At 44.1% G+C, this 25,747-nt stretch overlaps 1 protein-coding gene across 1 annotated transcript in view; it reads right to left on the minus strand.

Moving 5' to 3' along the window:
• Nucleotides 1–25,747, minus strand: part of LOC141114447 (proton channel OTOP2-like) — a 113,374-nt gene that overhangs the window by 52,895 nt on the left and 34,732 nt on the right. The window contains exons 2-3 of the mRNA XM_073608122.1: nucleotides 20,894–21,030; nucleotides 2,995–3,053 (exon numbers count right to left, since the gene is read on the minus strand). Of these exons, the coding sequence (XP_073464223.1) occupies nucleotides 2,995–3,053; nucleotides 20,894–21,030 (196 nt within the window). The remainder of the gene's footprint in view (nucleotides 1–2,994; nucleotides 3,054–20,893; nucleotides 21,031–25,747) is intronic.

The following is a 25,747-nucleotide window of genomic DNA, read 5'->3' on the forward strand; positions in this document are numbered from 1 at the left end:
TGCATGCATGGAGCTCAGTTTATTTCTTCAAGTGTATACGAAGCTCGGCACAAGTAAAGGTACACCCTGTGCCAGTGGGCCCAGGCAAGTAACCCTGTTCTATGTGCCCAGCGTGGCACCTACTCCTCCTACAAGCTTTCTCTATACCGCTTGGCATTTGGTCACAAGCTCTCAGAGATGCAAAGAAAGCTAGTGCTGGCACATCTGCCTCTGTCCTTTTGACAAACTTCGTGATCAAAGGTCTGGGCAGACAACTATATAATAGCACTGACTGTAGAGCCTGTTCTGGCTGATGTCTGAATGATAAAATATATCCAGTCAGTGCCACCAGCCTGTTGTGGAAATTTTATTATGTGTGTTTTATGGATTGTTGTCGTCTGTCTCCCTCTCCGTCTGATTTAACCAAGGAGCGCTCTAGCAGAGTGCACTTGGGTTGAATCGGGACCAACGGTAAAACCGTGGGTATGAAAACCTTCTCATGGGCTTGGAGACATGTTCTCTGTGTGTGTGGGCGTTTGCCAGTTTGTAAGTATCAAGCGCAAAGTGCTGGGCTTCTTCCCTTCAAATGTCTATGCACATTAGAGAAGCGAAGCCCGTATAATGAGAGAAATATATTATTATATCTCTGTTGTGGCTATGCTATCCCTTTTGGATACATATCTGCTTTAATAAGAGGGCATTGATATCTGCCTTGTTAATATACTCGTACCGTATATTGACAACACCAGTAGCAATGTCCCCGCAGATCTTCTCAGGCGTGTAAGAACAAGTAGAATGATCTTACTAGATACTGGTTACTCTGAGCAGTATTGAGTGGGCTCCATGCTGACTAAGATGGTGGATGTGGCTGGGCGAAGAGCAGTGTACATGCCTCAAGTGGATGAGACATGTGCACTTCTCCCTCCCACTCCTGTGGATGCCCTCCCCTTTAGTGTAATTTCCTGTGTAGTGTCATTTCCTCTGATGTAATTTAGTATGGAGGAAGCGTTTGGCTGTTGGGGCCATGACTTCCTGTTTGTCACTTCCTTTTTTTGTTGTCCATGAATAAAAGTCAAGAGCCTGTGCCCAGGAGAGGCAGATGAAGGAGCGATGCAGCTAAGATGGTGCTTATGTCTGTTTATTGGGGAAATGCGGGAGACACGGGTTGTTTAAAGATGCATTATACTGAAAAGCTGCAAGGGCGCTTAATAGTACAAAAGAGTATCATGGTTTGTCCACGACACAGCCAAACATATGTTGTTAAAGCAGCAATAAAGGTTTTAAAAAAACAAAACAAAACAAACCCTGCAAGGTTAAGGCATCACGTGCTAGTATGCATCGCACACTAGCACATTATGAAAGTCTTACCTTGAAACAAAGCCCTCCAGCGGCGCACTGTCACCACTGCAAAGGCTTCCATCTTCACCCGGTCTTCCTTCCAGGTTCACAGACTGTAGCCGCTTGAATGGCTAAGCTGCTATGAAGTCATTCCCGCACATGTGGGACCTGAAAGCTCTATTTAGAAAACCTATGGTGCTCTGTGAATCCTGTCACAGTGTACCCTATAGGTTTATCTGTCAAATACATATTTTAAGTAAATAAAAAAGATATAAAACATCAATGTATAAAATTGTAAAAAAAATAAAAAAATAAAAAAAACAAAAGCTGTAGCTTCTGTTTAATGTGGCACTGAATGTTACTCCCTGTTTACATTTGACATTGGAATGCTAGATCTCAGTGTTTGACAATTTAATTATTTAAAGCCTTTTCATGTGGCTAAATCTCTATGACATCATAAGCAGAATTAAGTATACTGTGGAATAAGAAATTAAGTTTGTACAGACTAAATATATTCCTGTTTAATTAGTATTAATTAATTAATTACATTTTCCTTGAATGACGTGGTTTGATTTTATGAAACGCTTTACAATAAATAGTAGACAAAGATTCAAGTTCACATGATTTACGTATGGCAGCATTATTCCAGGGCAATGTGCATCAGCACAGAAGCTTATTTTTCCTTTGAGAAGGCATTTGACAGGGTGATTTGCAAACAGGAGATTATGGGAGACAGGGGCTTTGACACTGTCACCCCATCACACAAAGTTCTTGTGGTTGAGTTCTTTGCAATGCTGTGTACATATTAACTGTGTTCCTTGTCTGTGTGCACAGATGTGTACACCCAAAGATCCTTTTTATCCTTTGACAATAACTGATTGATAGATCTTCAACTATCAACCCTTGAGCTACATTATACATTGTATAATTGGTTTTTCAAGATTATAATTTTATACTTTGGGTAATTAGAGCGCATCAGGCAGTTGTTGCTGACATTTCACCTAACAGACTATTTTTTTCATCCTTAAAAAAAAAAAGAAGTGAATAGCTTGCATATAAATGCCCTCCCATGACATCACACACATTTACTGCACTCCTCTGTCCTCATAGATAAAATAAAAGTTAGGCATATGTTGGATAGGCATATTATCCCTGATTAAAACTATTCTGTTTCTGGCAAATTTTACACTGCTGTATCCTCTGTTGTATGTTTTTTTTGCTAATATTTAAACTCTTTATGCATTTCTAATAGGTAAATGAAAATAGTCAGTATAACTTAAAGATTATCTAGGGTCAAAATATAAACTATTATATTATTTTCCACATTTCACAAAAAAAGCAGTGATTTTTTTTTTAATTAATTAATTAATTTATTTTTAAGGATAAGGATGTAATTTCCCTCCTTGCTTCTATAAAAAAAAAAAAAAAAAAAAAATACACAGACACACAGACTCAGAAATTTGAAAATTTGGAAATTCGAAATTTGGAAATTCGAAAATTTGGAAATTCGAAATTTCAGAAATTGAAAAATTCGGAAATTTTGGAATTAACGAATTTGTCAAAACTAAAGGAATTGCACATGTCTAATGCAGAACCTCTGCCTCTCTTTGGAAGTAGGGGGCTGCTTTGGTGCATATATCTATCCTGACCCAAACACATTTTCTGATCCCTACTTACCTGGTAGCATTTAAATAGATCTGGACACAATGTTTGCAGGAGATCCAAAGAAAACATGTCTGCAAGAAAATCAGAACTTGCTTAAAGAATACTGCAACATTTATTTAAAACGTTTACAATGTAAAATAAATGAAATCTTTTCCATGTAAAGAGCAAGTATACTTTCAAGGAGCATTAATCCATGTTTTCTTCTCCCTCCTGACCTAAACCATGCTCTCCCCAGATGCATACTTACCTATATTCTGCAGTCACAGGCTTCCACAGTATTTATACCCATCGTGGAAAATTTTCCTTGTGCTGTCTGTGCTTGCACAGTGGTTTTCCTTAGGCTTCTATGGGACTGTCTCCTGTGGTTGGAAATGCTCAGGATGACCTAGGGTCATTTATTAAGCCTCATGCAAACAGGATGTTTATTCAACTCTAGTAGAACCAGCAGCGTTTTTGCAGGAGCGGATTGTCACTTGCCGAGTCCCACAGTGAAGTCAGGCAGCAGAGAGATGATGTAATCTCTCTGTTGCCTGCGGCTACACAGTGAGGGTGGAACTGCAGTGATGCAGGTGCGGGTGGTGAGAGATGATGTCATCTCTCTACCCCCCCCCCGCCGGCCCGCTGATTGACCAGCCCGCCCGCACTTTCCCTCCCTCTCCACCTCCCCCCTATATCATCGCGTACGTGATGACATCAACGCTACACGTTCATTACAGGACACGATCGCATGGTGCATGCACGGACGTTCCTCTATATAATCATCAAAAGCGCGCCTGCTAGATGCGGCTGCCGCTCATGCGGAGGCCCGCACACATACGCAATGGCGGCCAAGGTAAACCATTGTTTGCAGTTTAATCAGCCCTCTGCTCCACTGGCTGTTAACTTGCCCAATGTGTTAGATCTATGATAAGCCTCATTTGCACCCTTGAAAAAGTCACGTGCCCAGTGACGATACGCGTGGGGAGTAGGAGCCGGTAATGCTCTTCTCAGTGTGCAGTCTGTAAGTGAGCAGCAGCACGGAGGAGCACGGAGCTGAGTCTGACCATATAATTGGAGAATGCGATATATGACACTGAGATCATGTGAGTGAATCAATTGGAGTCTTTACTGCATGTAATATTGGATGATTTGTGCGCAATGGTATTTTCCCAAACTTGTATTCCATATGGGGGAGAGCACTAAAACCAGAAAGTAACCGTTCTCAGCCAGCGGATCTAATGAACTAAGCTCATCCACCACTGATCCATCCTGACTCAAAAAGCCCTGATCAAAACGGAGAGGAGGTATCACTTTCACTTCTAATTAGCAAACCAACCACTATTTCCATTTGAGGTGTATTGGATTATATACTAACTCACATCTATATACACAATTTAAAAAAAAAATTTTTACATGATATTTTGCACTATCTCACAAGAACACTGGTTGAAATATATTTTTCAAAAATCTTTTGTGGAAAAATTCCCGGGAGGTCTTTCATTATTAAGGAAATCACATATGAAAACTTTGAACACAGTGTATTCAGTTATATATTTTTTATATTTTGATGTGGTTTTTTTACTGATTATATTTTGTAATGAGTTTGAAACAATGTATTCAATTTTAGAAAGTGTTGTGTCAGCACAATAAGGTAGAAGGACAGCAATGAGATAATACGAGCGCATCACATTATTTATTTTTATTTGCAAGTGGGGTGTCACTGATTGCAGCTGAATTATCTTGTTATTTATTTATTTATGCATTTATTTATATATTATCACTTCATTCTCACATAATTTATAGATATATTTTCACTTCAGCGCTTTAGTAACCTTACCACTGAAATTCTCATTTATTATGATAGCGTGACTAGCATTCATTCTCCAAACACATTTTATATACATTCACATACAGGTTGGTTTGGCTTTCTTTCCAAAAAAGCTTACTCTAAATATATTCCCTAACCAATCCTGATATAAAACTCTGTCATGGTAGTAATATATATATTTTACCATGCTAGTCATGGAATCTCACTGTCTCTAGTCTACCTTTATGTGTTTATCCCTTTTTTTCAGGCTTAACCATCCCCTCCATCTGTACACTGATTACCAAGCCCTATTCTGGGCAAATCTATGACCTCAGCTGAGAAGTCCCCATTCTGTGCTCTCTGGGATGGTCGCTACTTTTTGTGGATCCTTGTGAGGGACATTGCGGGCCTCAGGGGTTACCACCCATTTGGGCGATACATATATAGGTAAGAGCTTTCAATCGAAGCAGCCACAATATTAATTCCTTTGATTTTATTTTTGTATGATACAGCATTGGTATGTATGCACTGTTGAGATGTATAGATACGTGTATATTCTGTTACATGCTCCTGATGTGTGCTCTGTTTTATTATATAGTGTCTTCAATCTCATGACTCCCTCTATTCCCCTGAATAAGAGATATATTACCACATTTTCAAAACGCGTTGGGATGCATGAGGAACTATTCCATGCCTTCTGTTAAGCTCTTTATGAGCCTGGTATATCATAAATGTTAATATGTATTTTTGTATTTCTACGGTGATGTTCTGCACCAATACCTTTCTCTTAACACTTTAATAAACTTTATTTGAATATTTTTATCAAAACAAGTGTCAATTAGACTCTGCCCTTAAAGTCCCATAGTATTGGGGGGTACTTTTTTCTCCATACATAAAATGTAGAGATGTTGGCAACACGCTCAGGAGACAAAGTCTCTATATGGTGGTTTTCCTCTGTTAAGCTCAACTGCCGACTGTCCTGTTTGCCAGCTCACCCGCTGACTGGCCCGCCCTCTCACTCAACCACCTACCCACCCGCCCGCTCACTCACCCACTGACTGGGCTGGCCTGCCTGCTCACTTACAGGCCCATCACTAATTTCTCAGTGGGGGTTGGGCAATTGCCTGTTGCCTCTCCCTGGATCCGCCCCTGTCCTGGACGCACTTGCAGTGTTTTTCTTTTCCTGCCTCTACAAGCCCTTGCCACTAAACACTGCTAAAAGCCTGTGTGTGCATGGACACATAGGCTAACATGCAGGGAAGTATAGAGGCAGACACCCCTAGGAACAGCTGTAAAAACATCCAGTGTGCACAAGGCCTAAAATCTATGATAATCTACTGTGTATGTGCAGTGTAAAACCATTTTGGGATTCCTCAGTCATGGGATGCAGGTATGTATCTGGGGAGGGGGGTATTTTAGGTCAGTTTTTTTTTTTGCACTTTGTCAGAAATGAATATCTGATAATGTGAATCAAGATTCATCACAAGGCATCATGAATTTTTTGTGAGAATTCCACACATGTCCTGTTGTGCCATCAAGTGAAGGGAAATTAAACACAGCAAAAAATGTACACATGGATTCTGACCATTCCCTACTACAGGGGTCAGCAGCCTTTTTGCACTTAAGGACCGGATTCACGTGAATTTGCACTTAAGGACCAGATTCACGTGAATACATGGAAGGCCGCATTCACCTGCTAATAAATCAAGATAATAATAATCCTAACATACTAATAATAACAGCCCCCTGTACCACTGGACCTCTTTACATTACACAGCCCTGCACCCGGGTTCCCTTAACATTACACAGCCCCCTGCACCTCTGGGCCCCTTTACATTACACAGACCCTGCACCTCTGGTCCCCTTTACATTACACAGCCCCCTGCACCTCTGGTTCCCTTTTACATTACACAGCCCCCTGAACCTCTGGACCCATTTACATTAAACTGCCTTGGACCCTGGTTCCCTTCACATTACACAGCCCCCTGCACCTCTGGACCCCTTTACATTACACAGCCCCGCACCTCTGGAACCCTTTACATTACACAGTCCCCCTCTGGTTCCCTTTTACATTACAACACCCCTGCAGCTCTGGACTCCTTTACATTACACAGCCCCCGCACCTCTGGACCCCTTTACATTACACAGCCCCCCCTCTGGTTCCCTTTTACATTATACAGCCCCCTGCACCTCTGGACCCCATTACACAGACCCCGCACCTCTGAACCCCTTTACATTACACATCCCTGCACCTCTGGACCCATTTACATTACACAGCCCCCATATCTCTGGATCCCTTTACACAAACCCCCCTGCACATCACACAGCCACCTCTGCATATTAAACATCCCCCCTGCATATTACACAGCCCCCCTACACACACACCCAGCATATTACACAGCCTCCCCCCACAGCTCTGCCCTTTCCTACCTTGCCCCATGCAGAGAGGGAGACAGAGCAGAGCAGGAAGCTGAATGGGAACATGGGAAAGACACACAGTAGCACTGATAAGACAGCGGGACCTTCCGGAGGTAAATTTTCATATTAACAAGCTGGTGATTGATTGCTAGGACCACCTAGAAACCAATCACCTGGAAAGTTAACTCCGGAAGCTCCGGCTGTCTTATTAGCGCTGCTGTGTGTCTCTCCTGTGTTCTCATACAGCTTCCTGCTCCCTGGTCCGCTTTGCTCTTACTTAAAATGTCCGCAGGCCGGGTGCACGTGAATTCATCACGTGCACTAGGGATGAGCCGAACACCCCCCGGTTCGGTTCTCAGCAGAACCTGCGAATGGACCGAAAGTGCGCGTGAACTTTAGAACCCCATTAAAGTCTATGGGACTCGAACGTTCGAAATCAAAATTGCTAATTTTAAAGGCTAATATGCATGGTATTGACCCAGGGGACATGTATCAATGCAAAAAAAAGTTTTAAAAACGTCCATTTTTTTGGGAGCAGTGATTTTAATGATGCTTAAAGTGAAAAAAGAAGTGAAATATTCCTTTAAATATCGTACCTGGGGGTGTCTATAGTATGCCTGTAAAGTGGTGCGTGTTTCCTGTGCTTAGAACAGTCCCTGCACAAAATGACATTTTAAAAGGAATAAAAGTCATTTAAAACTGCTTGCAACTTTAATGTAATGTCGGGTCCCGGCAATATGGATGAGAATCAGTGAGACAAACGGCATGGGTACCCCCGCCCCCCCCCCCCCCCCAGTCCATTACCAGGCCCTTTGGGTCTTGTATGGATATTAAGGGGAACCCCGCACCCAAATTAAAAAAGGAAAGGCGTGGGGCCCCCAGGCCCTATATACTCTAAACAGCAGTATACAGGCGGTGCAAACAAGACAGGGACTGTAGGTTTGTTGTTAAGCAGAATCTGTTTGTAATTTTGAACTGGTACATTTTTAAAGTGTAGCTCCAGCCAAAAAATCTATTTTTAAGCTTTTTGGAAAACATAGGGAAGGGTTATCATCCCTGTAACATTTGTTTTGCTGTCTGTGCACCTCTTCAGAAGATTTCACCTCACTTTCTGTCCCAATGACAAATGTTTTTTGAAAATTTGGGGTCTTTAGTGAAACAAGGATTGGTGATAAAGCATCAGTGGAGAGGAGACACGTTTTTCCCATATTAACTCTTACAGGAGAGAATTTCCCTTCCTAGGGGTATATTTCATCTCACTTCCTGCTGTCTCCTTCCGTTTGCAAGTAGGAGTCGTTTGTAAGTTGGATGTTTGAAAGTAGGGGCCTGCCCTATATACTCTGGGGCCTTAGGTGTTGGTGTTGCCACAACACTGTAAGCCAGCACAGTTACTCTTGGTGGGAGCAGGAACGGGCCCTACTGTGAAATATTAGATCAAAAATTGTAATTACATGCCATTGTTGAATAGGGGCAGAAAAATTGGGCCTTTGGTGGTGGTGGTGCTGGTGCCACAACACTAAGTCCTCACAGTTACTCTTGGTGGGCGCTGGAACGGGCGCTGCTGTGAAATATTATATCAAGAATTGTAATTACATGCACCTGTTGAACAGGGGCAGAAAAATTGGGCCTTTGGTGGTGGTGGTGTTGCCACAACACTGTAAGCCCTCACAGTTACTCTTGGTGGGCGCAGGAATGGGCCCTGCTGTGAAATATTAGATCAAGATTTGTAATTACATGTCCCTGTTGAACAGGGGCAGAAAAATTGGGCCTTGGGCACTGGTGCTGGTGCCACAACACTGCAACCGCTCACAGATACTCTAGTTGAGCGCAGCAACGAACCTTCCTGCCAGAGGCGGCTCTAGACTTTGTGAGGCCTTAGGCAAAACTTAGACATGAGGCCCCACTCACTCCCATAATGGGAAAAATAATTCAAGGGATGAAAATGAACTGTATTAGGAGTGTACAGTATAGGGGAGTGGACAGTACAGGGGGTAGGTAAGTGGGCATAATAAAGATATATTTTCCTCAAGCAGAGCTGCACAGGGAAGCTGCTCTCACAGATCCTACCTATTCTGGTAGGCTGCCACAAAGAGAGAAATAAAGGGGGATGGGTGGAGAAGGAAGGAAGGAAGGAAAGAGAAAAAGAGAGAAAGAAAGATGGAAGGAAAGATGGAAGGAAAGATGGAAGGAAAGAAAGAAAGAGAAAAAAAAGATGGAAGGAAAGAAAGAAAGAGAAAGAAATATGAATGGAAAGAAAGAAAGAGAAAGAAAGATGTAAGGAAAGAAAGAGAAAGATGTAAGGAAAGAAAGAAAGAGAAAAGAAAAATGGAAGGAAGGAAAGAAAGAAAGAGAAAGAAAGATGGAAGGAAGGAAGGAAAGAAAGAAAGAGTAAGAAAGATGGAAGGAAGGAAGAAAGAGAAAGAAAGAGAAAGAAAGATGGATGTAAGGAAAGAAAGAAAGAGAAAGAAAGATGGATGTAAAGAAAGAAAGAAAGAGAAAGAAAGATGGATGTAAGGAAAGAAAGAAAGAGAAAGAAAGATGGATGTAAGGAAAGAAAGAAAGAGAAAGAAAGATGGATGTAAGGAAAGAAAGAAAGAGAAAGAAAGATGGATGTAAGGAAAGAAAGAAAGAGAAAGAAAGATGGATGTAAGGAAAGAAAGAAAGAAAGAAAGAAAAATGGATGTAAGGAAAGAAAGAAAGAGAAAGAAAGATGGATGTAAGGAAAGAAAGACAGAGAAAGAAAGATGGATGTAAGGAAATAGAGAAAGAAAGAAAAATGGAAGGAAAGAAAGAAAGAAAAATGATAGGAAAGAAAGAAAGAAAGAAAGAAAGAAAGAAAGAAAGAAAGAAAGAAAGAAAGAAAGAAAGAAAGAAAGAAAGAAAGAAAGAAAGAAAGAAGCGTTCGGTCCGGAGTCCTCTGGGTCACTAAGGACGACATGATCCGCAGCCACCTACTCCCAGCCACGTACAAGTCCATGTGTTTCTTGGGACTGATCCCTTAAAAACTGCTGCTGATGCTGAGTGCCAGGCTCCACCTTCATGCTGACACAATCCTCCTCCTCCTCTTCCTGTGTGATCGGCAGGCATGCAGGAACACTGTCTGGATAAAGGGGCCTTGAGAGGTAAGAAAGTCCTCCTCTTCCTCCCTCTGTTCTGCCTCAAGTGCCATGTCCAATATTCCACGCAGCGTGTGCTCCAACAGGTGGACAAGAGGTACAGTGTCACTGATGCATGCACTGTCACTGCTCACCATCCTTGTGGCCTCCTCAAATGGTGACAGGACAGTGCATGCATCCCTGATCATAGCCCACTGGCATGGGGGAAAAAACCAAGGCCCCCTGACTTTGTCCTGGTGCCATAGTTGCATAGGTACTCATTGCTGGCCCTCTGCTGCATGTGCAGCCGTTGCATGCAGCATGGCCAACGTTGAGTTCCACCTAGTGGGCATGTCACAGATTAGGCGGTTCTTGGGCAGGTTAAATTCCTTTTGGAGGTCAGCCAGCCCAGCACTGGCATTATATGACCTGCGGAAATGCACACAGACTTTCCTGGCCTGCCTCAGGACATCTTGTAAGGCAGGGTACCTGCCCAAGAACCGCTGCACCACCAAGTTAAGGACGTGAGCCAAACAGGGCACATGGATCAGTTGTCCCTGTCGGAGGGCGGAGAGGAAGTTGGTGCCATTGTCGCAAACCACCATACCTGCCTTAAGCTGGCGTGGCGTCAACCACCTCTGAAACTGCCCCTGCAGAGCTGACAGAATCTCTGCCCCAGTGTGGCTCCTGTCCCCCAAGCACACCAGTTCAAGCACTGCATGGCATCTTTTTGCCTGCGTACTTGCGTAGCCCCTTGAACGCCTACGGAGCACTGCTGGTTCCGAGGACAAATCAGCACAGGAAGAGGCTATGGAGGAAGAAGAAGAGGAGGGGGTGGAGGTGTGGCAGAATCACCACCAGTAGAAAAGTAGAATTTTGGAGGCGTGGTGGCGGAACAACCTCCAACATTGAGCCGAGGGAAGAGGCCGCGTTGGCAGCTGCTTTGCTAGACAAAGTACCCTGAGCCTGGGTGAGAGAGGATGAGGACGGCTTGGTCATCCACTCTACCAAGTCTTCCGCATGTTGCGGCTCAACATGGCCAGCTGCCGAAAAAAGGATAAGCGTGTCCCACGGCCACGTACTGATGAGGATGCATCGTCTCCACGACCAGCACTGTTGCCTCTAGACACAGAGCCTGCTTGCCCTCTTTTATTGGCTTGTGACTGTCTGCCTCTCCTTGTTGGCCTTCCAGTCTGTAACTGTAAATACTGTAGCTGCCTGCCTGTGGTATTAATAGGATTTAGAAGAACACCACCAATTTTCTTCAGGTAGCTTTAGGTGCACACTGTGCACAGGACACAGTGCACTAACTGTAAATACTGTAGCTGCCTGCCTGTGGTATTAATAGGAGCAGAACAACAGCAATTGTCTTCAGGTAGCTTTAGGTGCACACTGTGCAGAGGACACAGTACACTAACTGTAAATACTGTAGCTGCCTGCTTGTGGTATTAATAGGATCAGAAGAACATCACCAATTTTCTTAAGGTAGCTTTACGTGCACACTGTGCAGAGGACGCAGTACACTAACTTGTAAATACTGCAGCTGCCTGCAGTACTAATAGGATCAGAAGAACACTACCAATTTTCTTCCGGTAGCTTTAGGTGCACACTGTGCAGAGGATGCACTACACTAACTTGTAAATACTGCAGCTACCTGCGGAACTAATAGGATCAGAAGAACACCACCAATTTTCTTCAGGTAGCTGTAAATACTGTAAAAACACCTGCCTGCCTGTCAGTAGGAAGAGAATAACAGGAACGGATCTAGCTAAACTGAATACAGTATATATATATATATATATATATATATATATATATATATATATATATATATATACTGTATATACAACACCTAGGATGTATATATATATATATATATATATATATATACACACACACAATACACTGTAAGTGCAGCTAACTGACTCTCCTGCCTACTCTAACTTAAATCAAATGACACTGTCTCTCTCTCTCTCTATCTCTCTCTCAACGCCGGAACACGCTACACGGGGCCGACGTGCAGGCGGCCTTATATAGTGTGGGGCGCTTACTAAACCCCCTATGCCATAATTGGCCAAAGCCACCCTGGCTTTGGCCAATTACGGCTCTCTGTACAGACGGCACTGTGATTGGCTAAGCATGCGGGTCATAGTGCATGCTTGGCCAATTATCAGCCAGCAATGCACTGCGATGCCTCAGTGAATTATGGGCCATGACGCGCCACTCGATTTTGGCACGAACGGCCCATATCGTTCCTAATTCGACGAACGGTCGAACATGTGATGTTCGACTCGAATTTGAAGCTCATCCCTAACGTGCACTGACAAGCCAAACATATATCAGTGGCAGGCCGGGTGCGGCCCTTGGGCTGTAGGTTGCCGACCCCTGCCCTACTATATCCAAAAAAGAAAGGCAATTGGTGGAACGGGAACTGGGTAAAGCGTAAAGCGTAGTTTGCTGAATGTTGTCTAAACTCTTAAAAAAAGTTCACATATCTGAACCTCATAAGAATCTTTGTTAACCAAATTTTGTAATTTTTTTTCCCAAGGTAAATTTTACGTTTTTGGTAAAAAAAAAAAGGGGCACTACCATGGGGGACATGCTCCAATGCAAAAAATGCTTTTAAAAATAGCATTCAATGGGGTGTGGGTCTTTTATTGCGATCTAAAGGGCAACAATATAAATACAAAAATCGCTTTGATTAATGTGCTTATTAGTGTTGGGAGAACGGTTTGGCCCTGTTCACCTGTTCGACAACTGAATTATCAGGGCATTCGACCGTTTGTTTGGCCTGCCGAACGACCACAATGCACTGCGCTACTGCACAGTGCATTGGAAGCCCTGATTGGCTGAAGCAATGAAAGCTTTGCCCAATAAGGGTAAATAGCACTCCCAGAGCCTTGATTGGAAATTGTCATGATGACTCTTTCCATTCATGACTCATTGCTCTTAGTCCCTCTTATGCCGCGTACACACGGTCAGACTTTCCGACGTAAAATGTGCAATCGGAGCTTGTTGTCGGAAATTCCGTGTGTAGGCTCCATCAGACAGTTTCCATTGGAATTTCCGTCGCACAAAATTTGAGATCTGGTTCTCAAATTTTCCGACAACAAAATCTGTTTGCGTAAATTCTTTCCAATCGTGTGTACACAATTGCAATGCATGCTCGGAATCAAGCAGAAGAGCCGCACTGGCTATTGAACTTTTTTTTTCTCGGCTCGTCGTACGTGTTGTACGTCACCGCGTTCTTGACGTTTGGAATTTCCGACCAACTTTGTGTGACCGCGTGTATGCAAGACAAGTTTGAGCCAACATCCGTCGGAAAAAATCCATGTATTTTGTTGTCGGAATGTCCGATCAATGTCCGATAGTGTGTACGGGGCATTAGTGTAAAGTATCAGTTTAGTGTGAATCTAGTGATAGTGCAGCATTAGTGTAGAGCTACCATTCATTTTTACTTTAGTGTCACTTTAGTGTGAATCTAGTGATAGTGCAGCGTGAGTGTAGTGCGACCATCCCTTTTTTCACTTTAGTGTAATTTTATTTTCTCAAGGCAGGTTTCCTGCAGTATATGTCAGTGCGTTTCTGCATGTTTACTGCAGTATTTTGCAGTGCGTTAGTGCACATTTAATGCAGTATATATTCAGTGCATTATTGCACGTTTACAGCAGTATATTGCAGTGCGTTAGTGCACGTTTAATGCAGTATCTTTCAGTGCGTTATTGCACGTTTACCACAGAATATTGCAGTGCGTTAGTGCACATTTAACGCAGTATATTTCAGTGCGTTGGTGCACATTTACCGCAGTATATTGCAGTGTATTAGTGCACATTTACAGCAGTATATTTCAGTGCGTTATTGTAGGTTTACCGCAGTATATTTCAGTGAGTTAGTGCGAGCTTAATGCAGTATATTTCAGTGCGTTACTGTGCGTTTACTGCAGTATATTGCACTGTGTTTGTGCACGTTTAATGCAGTATATTTCAGTTTGTTGCTGTACATTTACTGCAGTATATTGCAGTGTGTTGGTGCATGTTTAACGTAGTAGATTTCAGTGCTTTAGTGCACGTTTACCGCAGGATATTGCAGTGCGTCAGTGCAGTTTTATGGCAGTATATTGTAGTGTGTCAGTGGAGTGTGTCAGTGGAGTGAGTACTCAAGTTAAAGTGCACCAAACACCACTTTCCGTTGATTAAAGTGCATCCACGTACACATTTCCCCAGCTTTATAACATTTTGTTAATAAGCCCCCCATCATGTCTGGGAGGCCAACTAGGAGAGGTAGATGTTACCATGGCATTGTGAGGGAGCCAGCAGCATCTATGTCCACAGGCAAAGGTGGACATGGTCCGTCCTCAGGCAGGGCATCATTTCCTCGGTTTAGTGATGTTGCTCATGCTATTCAGCCACAGCATGTAGAGGAGGTGGTAGACTGGCTTACTAAAGCATCCTCATCCTCTGTCACTCAAGGAGAGACTAGTGTGCAGTCCACCGCAGCTGTGCTTATTCTGCCTCCTTGTCCACAGCTACTCCTGCCATAGCCCCAGCATTAGGCATGGAGGCATCAGCTGGGTTATTGGAACACCGCATCAGCCACTTGGAAGATAGGAACATGAGCCTACAGAGAGGGGAGAACACTGGTAAACAACAAATTGGCAGTCATGTTCCCCCAGCCGCAGCATATTGCTAAGTTGGCTCCAGTGATGATGAAGATGGAGGGAATGATGATGATGATGATAAGGTCACTTATGGGACTTGGGTGCCCCCTTCTGTGAATTTTCAGAATGTGCTGTACCACAATGGCAGGATCCCAGACGCTATTTCTTTGCACATAAGGCCATTCCAGCTCTGTACAATCATGTGGAAGGCAATGTTGTGGAATCGTTGGACAAGGCAGTCAGCAGCAAGGTCCACCTTACTACTGTCCAGCAAGTATGGTAAGGGATGATATATCCCTGGGTAACTCTGCTTGCAACTTGGAAGGATACAGGACAGGGCTCAGTTCTGCAGCTTGCTGTGCCGCCAGCTACTGGTGATGATGCAAGATTTGTCAGCTCCACCCACTCCTCCCCCTCCATGCCCTCCTCGGCTGAATTATCCTAGAACCACCAGTACCCCCTAAGCGTTCAAGGGGCTATTCAATGTGTTAGGCTAAAATGTGCCATGCAGTGCTTCAGCTTGTATGTGTTGAAGACAGGAGCCACACCGGAGCAGAGATTTTTGCAGCTCTGAAGGGGCAGGCCCAGAGGTGGTTCACAACAACTGGAGCCAGAATTGGTTGTGTGTGGCAATGGCACAAACCTCCTGTCCGCCTGTAGACAGGGAAAGTTGACACATGTCCTCAATTTGGTGGTGCAGCGTTTCTTAAATAGGTACCCAGGGTTGGAAGATCTGCTAAAGCAGGCCAGAAGATTCTGTAGCCACTTCAGGCAGTTATACACAGCCAGGGCTTGGTTGGCTGAAATTCAGGGGGAATTCCACTTGCCCGTAAACCGCCTGCTTTGTGACGTGCCCACCAGGTAGAACTCGATTTTGGCAATGCTGCAGTATCTGTACATGCAGCAGAGTGCCTTCAATGAGTACCTGTGTGAGTATGGCACAAAAACAGGCTCAGGCTGGCTTGGCTTTTTTCCCCACTGCAATGGCTGCTGATAAAGGATGCATGCACTGTACTGCCACTATTTGAGGAGGCCACAAGGATGGTGAGCCGTGACAATGTATGCATCAGTGACACAATCCCTGTTGTGTTCCTGCTAGAGCAGACTCTGCATGGCAATATGGACAGGGTACTAGAGGCAGAGCAGCAGGAGGAAGCGGAGGACTTCCTTTCCTCTCAAGGCCCACTTTATGCGAACACCATTCTTGCGACGCCACACAACACACAAGAGGAGAGGGAGGAGGAGGCATTGATGCAAAGGAATACATAATTTCTTAATAGAGGGTTTTCCATCCCCAGAACCATTGGGAGCAGTACGTGGCTGGGAGGAGGCAGTTCCAGATACTGTAATCCTCAGTGACCCCTAGAAGTCTGCTTCTCATTCCTCCGCAAACTTGCAGTGCATGGGCTCCTTCATTTTTCAAAGCCTGCGAACAGACACAAGAATACGTGGCACCAAAGAGAAGGATCATTATTGGTTGGCAACCCTCCTTGACCACCGTTACAAGGGGAAAGTCTCGGAACTCATCCCATCCCCACAGAGGGAGCAGAAGATGAAGTATCTTGAGGACACCTTAAAGAGGAGTTTATGTAACGCCTTTCTAGATTCTGGTAGGTTACAGTCTGGTGGAAAACATAGTTTTTTTTTTTTAACCATAGCTTTTTATTGAAATTTTCACAAAGCATCAATACAGAAGAGTAAGAAAGATAAGAAATTAACATTTCTTACTGATCATTATAATGTATGTTAAAGACTTACATCGAAGGTCACATTGATACAACAGTTGTTATGTTGAAACTTAAACACTAATGCTGCGTACACACGAGCGGAATGTCCGACAGAAAAAGTCAGACGGAAGCTTTTCATCGTATATTCCGATCGTGTGTATGTCTCATCTGACTTTTTTTTCGAAAATTCTGACAGACCTAGAAATAGAACATGTTTTAAATATTTCCAACGGAACCAATTTCTAATCGGGAAAACTGCTCGTCTTTATGCTGTTCCGACGGACCAAAAACGACGCATGCTCTGAAGCAAGTATGAGACGGAAGCTATTGGCTACTGGCTATTGAACTTCCTTTTTCTAGTCCCGTCGTACGTGCTGTATGTCACCGCGTTCTTGATGATCGGACTTTGGTGTGATCATGTGTACGCAAGACAGTTTCAGCGGAATTCCGTCGGAAAAACCTTCAGAGTTTATTCAGCGGAATTCCGTCGGAAAAACCTTCAGAGTTTATTCCGACGGGGAAACCGGTCGCATGTACGTGGCATTACTGTGATGTTGGCACTACTCTACTGGTGTCGGCAACGTCTCCACACCCGGGCACCCCAACTCGGGAACCAGCTGTGTCATGGGTTGGGAGGCAGCTCGGACAACGATCATCTGTTAGTACTTGTGTTTTGTGTATAACGGAAGACAATATTGTATATCACAGAACTAAAATCTTGGAATCATGCTTACTAATTAGACATTATGCTGTGACATTTCCTCGCATGACATTGGTTATTTACAAAGGTAATAATAGTGTACCAATGCTAGTATCAAGGGGCACATGAAATAGGTGTATGTTTGACTTAGGGGGAAATTTCAGTTCCTTGGTTTGAGATTTGGGAAGGCAACAAGTTCAATTCTATTAGGAGATTGCACTTTCTGGTGCTGTGCTTCGTTGATCAGCGATCCATGGTTCCCAATTTTGGTAGAAAGAGATGGTTTCAAGTTGGCTTTAGCAAAAGAGAACTCCAATTGGAAATATGTGTTCAACAGGTTAATGAGTCCGACATGGTGGGTTGATGTGGTGATTTCCATTATTCGCCAGTGCTAGACAAGCGGCTATTAGTATATGAGTTGTCAGTAATCTGAGTCGTCTCGGCCACTTGGGTATCGTCAGACATAGGAGAAGATCCAGTGGGGTTAATGGTGAGGAAACATTGCAGACAGAGGAGATGAAGGTAGATACGTCTTACCAGTATCTTTTAATTTTAGGGCAGTCCCACCATATGTGCTGCAAGGTTTCCATTTCATTGCATCTTCTCCAACATTGAGGTGATGTTGAGGGGTATATTGCAGCCAGCCTGGTCGGAGTGAAATACCACTTGTGGAACAATTTTTGTGGGGATTCCCAATGGGAGATACAATGGTATACCCGAAGAGGAAGGGTTAGGGCTTGATGCCACACTGTCGGCGGGGAGTCTGTAAAAGATGACCAGAAGTTGATTGACGATGAAGATTGGTCTGAGGCAGGTGTAGTTATTAGTTTGTATACCAATTAGATTCCTTTAACTGATGGAGCAGGGGTTTCGTAGAATTTTAAGATAGTTACCATTGGAGAGTCTTCATCTATGATATCAATTTCGGAGAGGGTTGATCAAATTCTAAGGTATAAGAAGAATGTCTTAGTAGGGATGTTGAATGTTTGTTGCAAATGTGAGAATGGATGTATCCCTGAGGCGGATATTAGTTGTCCTAAGTTGTTGAGTCCTTTTTGTATCCAGGTTTTGAGAGGCAGGTCCGGAGATAGCAGTTCTATTGCTTGGATAGGAAGCCTGGAAAGAATAGATCTGGGTAATCCTTTGGCTCGTTGTATGGAGACTGACCATACCCGTAGTGCTGCTGTTACAGTGTGTAGATAATGATGTCGTGGCTTGAGATTGAGCAAGGTATAGAATTAGAGTGTGTTCCATGTTGGCATTAAGAGCTGTGGATTCAATTTGGGTCCATGTTTTGTTAGAAATAGGTGACCACCATTCTCTGAGTTGGTCCAGTACAACTGCTCTATAGTATGCCTGGACATTGGGGGGCTCCCATTCCTCCATTTTGTACAGGGGTAAGGAGAGTGTCCTTCCTGAGTCTGGGCTTTTTGTATTGCTAAATAAATGTGTTGATTATCCCTTGTAGAGTTTTTAGTTGGGTGGGTAGAAAGGGTAATGGGATAGTGCAAAACGTATACAGAATGTGGGGAAACAGAAACATTTTTGATTGAGCTATTCTACCTGCCCAAGAGACAGTGAAATGATTCAGTTCTTTGGATATGCGCAGAAGCTTTTCTTGGAGGTCATCATAGTTCACTTTTAACAGTGTCCTGCTCTGGAAAGTTAGGTGAATTCCTAAGTATGGGAGTGATGAGTTTGCGGACTATGTGAAGGGTGTTTCTTTTGTTATAATATGTTTGGTCTGAGGGTCTCTACCTAAGCTTAACATAGTGGATTTGCCGTGGTTTATTTTGTAGCAGGAAACTGAGCTGAAGTGTTGTAAGGTTTTTTGAACAGCTGGGAGGGATGATTTGGGATTGGTTAAGGTGATGATAACATCATCTATGTAAAGGCCTAATTTGTGTTCTACGTCCCCAATTTTGATACCCAATATCGCCAAAGTCGACCTGATGGATTGTGCAAGGGGTTCCATTACCATGGTAAAGTTTTTCAAGGGGGAAAGTGGGCAAACTTGTCTTGTGCCAATAGTGATTTCAAAGGGGTCCTCCGGAAAACGTAGTTTTGAGGCTTCTGTTGGTCAAGAGAGGAGCGGTGGAGAAGGGGGCTGCCTCAGTGATGTTTTTCAAAAAAATTTTTGTCCTCTGCACCCAGTGCTGTCAGCTTCCACATCTCATCGGCACCATCTGCATCATATGGTGGGAAAATTTCTAGGTGCCAAAACAGACATGGAGAGCTTTCCAGTTGATGGTCCACTGGGTTACTTGGTCATGAGAATTGACCACTGGCCAGAACATGCCCAGTATGCAATTGAGCTGCTGGGCTGCCCTGCATGGTTACGGTGTGAAGGCACCACTAACACCCAAAGGCCAATTTTTCCGCACCTGTTACTTCTATTCAAAGTCTGTGAAAAAGACACCAGAATGTATCCAAAAAATCTCTAATCCTGTTCAAGTGCACTAAGTGGCCTCATCATACAGACTGGCTCCCCAAGCTGTTGTTTACAAAATAAAGAAAGCTTAAATGAAAAATGTAATTTTTTTCAGCTTTATAAATGTCATTATTGCTGCAGCAGGTTCTATACATGATACAGACTTTACAGGCAGACTAAGGGGACCCCTGGGCACTATATTTAAAGGAATTATTCATTTTTATTGTTATTTCTCATTTTAATGGTTTCACTTTAAGCACTGCTCATTTAAAAATGATGTTTTTTATAAACTTTTTTTCATTCATACAGTTCCCCCAGGGCAGCACCTGGACCCCCATAACCACTGTATGCCCAATTACTTGCATATAAGTCTTTAAAATGGGCACTTTGGATTTTTCCAGTTGGGGTCCCGTAGACTTCATTGGGGTTCGTTATTCAGTTCCGAACTTTTCAATAGTTCAGCCGCGAAACCAAATCGGGGGCCGCTTGGCCCATGTCTAGTGCTTAAATGTGGCGTGAGGTGATCATCAAGGCACAGATCGTCCTGCAAGTGGGTCATCATTTATAGTGAATAATGTTGGATCCATATCACTGGGTGAAGTGATTGATGTTGGATTTACATCATGGGACATTTTTTGTAAAATAAAGGACATTTACTACATTGCAGTGGTACTACGTACCGTTTTCATTCACATGGGGGAAGGCAGGATATCTGGGGGTACCCTCATTTTTAAGTGGGCTTCTGGATTCTGAGAAATCCCCCACCTCCACAGACCACACATCCACTGAGCCAGGGATCTGATCATATATTATATAAATCATTGACCTTCTCAGGATCCCCTGCAATGTGAAACAAGCCAGTCAGCTGAAAGCGGTCTTTTAGTAGCGGTAGTGATGCTGTTACTAAATCAATGACTTCTGGTTGCAGCAACTGGAGGTTCGGGCAGACTGGTGAACTAGCCATATCTGGCCTTTCAGTTCACACATTCAGTGAACAGCCTTGGTTTGGGTTGAACTCATAATTGATCCAGACCTAGAGCTCTTCTGCCTGCAACATATTTTTGTGCATACTGCAAAATGAAAAGATTTTTTCATACCTGAACAATGATGAAGAGAGCCTCTATGACAGGTTGCATCAATTTCATGGGTGTTGCACAGTCCTTGTACTCAGCTGTGTATGCAATCTTAAAAGAGGTCATAATAAGTGCACCAACGCCAAAGAGAATGATTCCCACTGCAAGGATAATAAATAATGAGTAACAGTTAAAACGCAAGTTACAAGGTAAGTGGATATATTAAATTATATGAGATTTTTTTTATATAGACACCTCACATTTTTGTAAATATTTTATTATATCTTTTCATGTGACAACACTGAAGAAATACACTTTACTACAATGTAAAGTAGTGAGTGTACAGCTTGTATAACAATGTAAATTTGCTGTCCCCTCAAAATAACTCAACACACAGCCATTAATGTCTAAACCGCTGGCAACAAAAGTGAGTGCCCCCCTAAGTGCAAAAATGTTCAAATTGGTCCCAATTAGTCATTTTCCCTCTCAGGTGTCATGTGACTCGTTAGTGTTACAAGGTCTCAGGTGTGAATGGGGAGCAAGTGTGTTAAATTTGGTGTTATCTCTCTCACTCTCTCATACTGGTCACTGGAAGTTCAACATGGCACCTCATGGCAAAGAACTTTCTGAGGATCTGAAAAAAAAGAATTGTAGCTCTACATAAAGATGGTCTAGGCTATAAGAAGATTGTCAAGACCCTTAAACTGAGCTGCAGCACGGTTGCCAAGACCATACAGCAGTTTAACAGGACTGGTTCCACTCAGAACAGGCCTCGCCATGGTCGATCAACAAAGAAGTTGAGTGCACATGCTCACTGTCATATCCAGAGGTTGTCTTTGGGAAATAAACGTACGAGTGCTGCCAGCATTGCTACAGAGGTTGAAGTGGTGGGGGGTCAGCCTGTCAGTGCTCAAATTATACGCCGTACACTTCATCAAATTGTTCTGCATGGCTGTCATCCCAGAAGCAAGGCTCTTCTGAAGATGATGCACAAGAAAGCCCGCACACAGTTTGCTGAAGACAAGCAGACTAAGGACATGAATTACTGGAACCATGTCCTGTGGTCTGAGGAGACCAAGATAAACTTATTTGGTTCAGATGGTGTCAAGCATGTGTGGCTGCAACCAGGTGAGGAGTACAAAGACATGATGCTGGATAGATGCCTGATTATCAGCAAGCAGGGATGGACCCTTCTCGGCCAGGTTGGAATGTCGTACATTGTGTGGTAGGAAGCGACTGTACCCTCTCAGAACAGAGAGGTTCATCAGGCCCAGGAGGAAGAGAGCATAGCGTGCATCTTTTATGCTCTTCCCAGCATTGTCCCTGATGATAGCAAAGATCCCTGGGATATGAAATCCGGGTGCATAGTCATACAGAGTAATTGCCATTCTGAGGAACTACTGATCCCACAGTCCCTTTGGATCGACTCCCAGATATATGAGGTCAGTTGGTGATGCTGGGCATTAGAGGGACAATACAGTACATATAAATGATGGAGAATCACCATGCTTTGCCATTATAGTCCATATAGTCCACATTGCTACATGTGAATTTGTGGAATGTGCTGTACCACAGTGGCAGGTTCCAAAATAATTTTTTTTCATGTAAGGCCATTCCAGCTCTCTATTGTCATGTGGAAGGCAATGTTTTGGCCTCGTTGGACAGGGCGGTCAGCACCAAGGTTCATATTATTGCTGACTCATGGTCCAGCAGGCATGGTCAGGGACGTTACCTTTCCTTCACGAAGCACTGGGTAACTCTGCTGGCAACTGGGAAGGATGCAGGACAGGGTTCAGTGTTGGAGCTTGTTCCACCACCACGCCTCCAAAAGCATTCAAGGGACTATGCAAGCAAGTCAGGCTAAAAGATGCCATGCAGTGCTTCATTTGTTCTGCCTAGGAAACAGGAGCCAAACTGGGGCAGAGATTCTGTCAGCTCTGCAGGGGCAGGTCCAGAGGTGATTGATGCCATGGCAGCTTGAGCCAGGAATGGTTGTATGCGACAATGGTTCCAACCTTATCTCCACCCTCCGACAGGGACATTTGACACATGTTCCATGCTTTGCACACGTCCTGAATTTGGGGGTGCAGCATTTCTTGACCAGGTACCCAGGTTTACAAGATTTCCTGAGGAAGGCCAGAATAGTCTGTGGTCATTTACGGTGGTCATACAATGCCAGTGCTCAGCTGGCTGACATCCAACGGGAATTCAACCTGCCCACTAGGCAATGCTGCAGCGGCTGCACAGACAGCAGAGGGCCATCAATGAGTACCTGTGTGAGTATGGCACCAGAACAGGTCACGGGAGCTTGGCTTCTTTTCGCCATGCCATTAGCAACTGATAAAGGATGCATGCACTGTTCTGTCACCATTTGAGGAGGCTACAAGGATGTGAGCAGCGACAATGCATGCATCAGTGACACTGTCCCTCTAGTCTTCCTGCTGGAGCACGTGCTCCAGCTGCAAGGGCTCTTGAGGCAGAACAGTGGGAGGAAGAGGAGGACTTCCTTTCCTCTCAAGGCCCCCTTTATGGAGATAGCATTCCTGCGGGGCCGCCAAACACACAAGAAGAAGAGGAGGAGGAGGATTGTGGCACCATGGATGTAGAGGATAACACGCAGCAGTCTTCAAGGGATGGTTTTCAGTCCCCAGAAACCCAAGGAGTTGTGTGTGGCTGGGAGGAGGTAGTTCCTAAAAATGTCATCCTTAGTGACCCAGGGGACTCAGAATCTACGAAAGGACCTTAGGATTCATGGTATCAAGAAGAGGGATCATTACTGGCTGGCAACCCTTCTTGATCCATGTTACAATGGTAAAGTTGCAGAGCTCATCCTGCCTTCGCAGAGGGAGCAGAGGATGAAGCATCTCCAGGATGCCTTGAAGAAAAGTTTGTGTACTGCAGTTCAGAGTATATAGTGCAATCAGTGTAGTATACTACAAGTGATGTAACCGAGTGACCCTGCCCCCTTCTGATGTCATGTGACATCAGAGGGGGGTGGGATCATTTTGTTTCATCAGCGGGTGGCCCCGCCCTTGCCTATATAACAGCTGTTACAGCCAAAAGACAGCAGTCGGCGAAGGCCTCCCATGGCGGTTGAGTTTATTAGTTTTTTTTTCTATTTTTCGGGTCCGTCGGGTGGCTTGATTGACAATGGATGTACATCGCGGGACACTTTTTTTTTTAAATAAAGGAATTGTCAAAAACTGTCTATTGTGGTTTTTATTTCTTGACACTTTTTTGGGTGAATGGGTAGGGGTACAGTGTACTCCATGCCCATTCACATAGAGGGGGCCGGGATCTGGGAGCCCCCTTGTTAAAGGGGGCTTCCAGATTCCGATAATCCCCCCACCCACAGACCCCCACAACCACCAGGCCAGGGTTGTGGGGACGAGGCCCTTGTCCCCATAAACATGGGGGCAAGGTGCTTTGGGGGACCCAAAAGCACCCTCCCCATGTTGAGGGCAAGTGGCCTGGTATGGTTCAGGAGAAGGGGGGTAGGGTTCGCTTGTCTCCCCCCCTTTCCTGGTCTGCCAGGCTGCTTGCTCAGATAAGGGTCTGGTATGGATTTTGGGGGAGATCTCACGACAATTTTTTTTTAAACTTCGGCGTAGATTTCCCCTTAAAATCTATGCCAGACCCAAAGGGCCTGTTATGGATTTTGAGGGGGACCCCATGCTGTTTTTTTTTTAAAATGTTGGCGTTGAGTTCCCCTTAAAATCAATACCAGACCCAAAGGGCCTGGTATGGACGGGGGGGGGGGAACCCGTTCCAATTTTTTCCTTGATTTTTCATCTATATTGCTGGGAGCTGGCAATACATTACAGCCGCGAGCAAGTTTAAATTACATTTTTTCCTTTAGAAATGTAATTTTGCTCCAGCACTGTTCTAGACATCGCACAGATGCACCACTTTACTGTAAAGGAACTTTACTTTAAAGGAATATTTCATTTTTATTGTTTCACTTTAAGCATTATTAAAATCACTGCTCCTGAAAAAACGCTAATTTTAAAAACTTTTTTTTGCATTGATACATGTCCCCTGGGGCAATACCCGGGTCCCCATACACTTTTTATGGCAATAACTTGCATATAAGCCTATAAAATTAGCACTTTTGATTTTTCATGTTCGTGTCCCATAGACTTTAATAGGGTTCGCATGTTCGCTCAAACTTTTTGCCTGTTCACATGTTCTGGTGTGAACCGAATCGGGAGGTGTTTGGCCCATCCCTAGCTATAACAGTTTCAACTCTTCTGGGAAGGCTGTCCACAAGGTTTAGGAGTGTGTCTATGGGAATGTTTGACCATTCTTCCAGAAGTGCATTTGTGAGGTCAGGCATTGATGTTGGACAAGAAGGCCTGGCTTGCAGTCTCCACTCTAATTCCTCCCAAAGGTGTTCTATCGGGTAGAGGTCAGGACTCTGTGCAGGCCAATCAAGTTCCTCTACCCAAAACTCACTCTTTTGTTCAGGGCAGCCATCAGAAATTGTTGGGCCCCTTACACAGCTTTAGGCGTGCCCCCCCAAGCCTGACCACCAACAGTCCCCAGGGCTTCCCCACGGGCCATCTCACCGAATCCACACACCGTCCACCTCACCTGTATGCACTCAGCCCCCCCCCTTAATCCTGTATATATGCCAACCCCCCTCACACCTGTGTATTTGTCAGCCCCCCCACACACACACACCTTTATATATGTCAGCCCCCCCAAACCTGTAAATATGCCAGCCCCCCACACCTGTATATATGTCAGCCCCCCTCACACCTGTATATATGTCAGCCCCACACATACCCAAATCTATAAACAAACAAAGCTCTGGCCCCTCCCTGTACACAAACAGCCCCCCTCCCTTTCTTTCACAGCCCTTACTTGTAAAGGAAA

This window comes from Aquarana catesbeiana, linkage group LG12 (assembly GCF_042186555.1).
Source record: "Aquarana catesbeiana isolate 2022-GZ linkage group LG12, ASM4218655v1, whole genome shotgun sequence".
In the NCBI taxonomy this organism is placed as follows: Eukaryota; Metazoa; Chordata; class Amphibia; order Anura; family Ranidae; genus Aquarana; species Aquarana catesbeiana.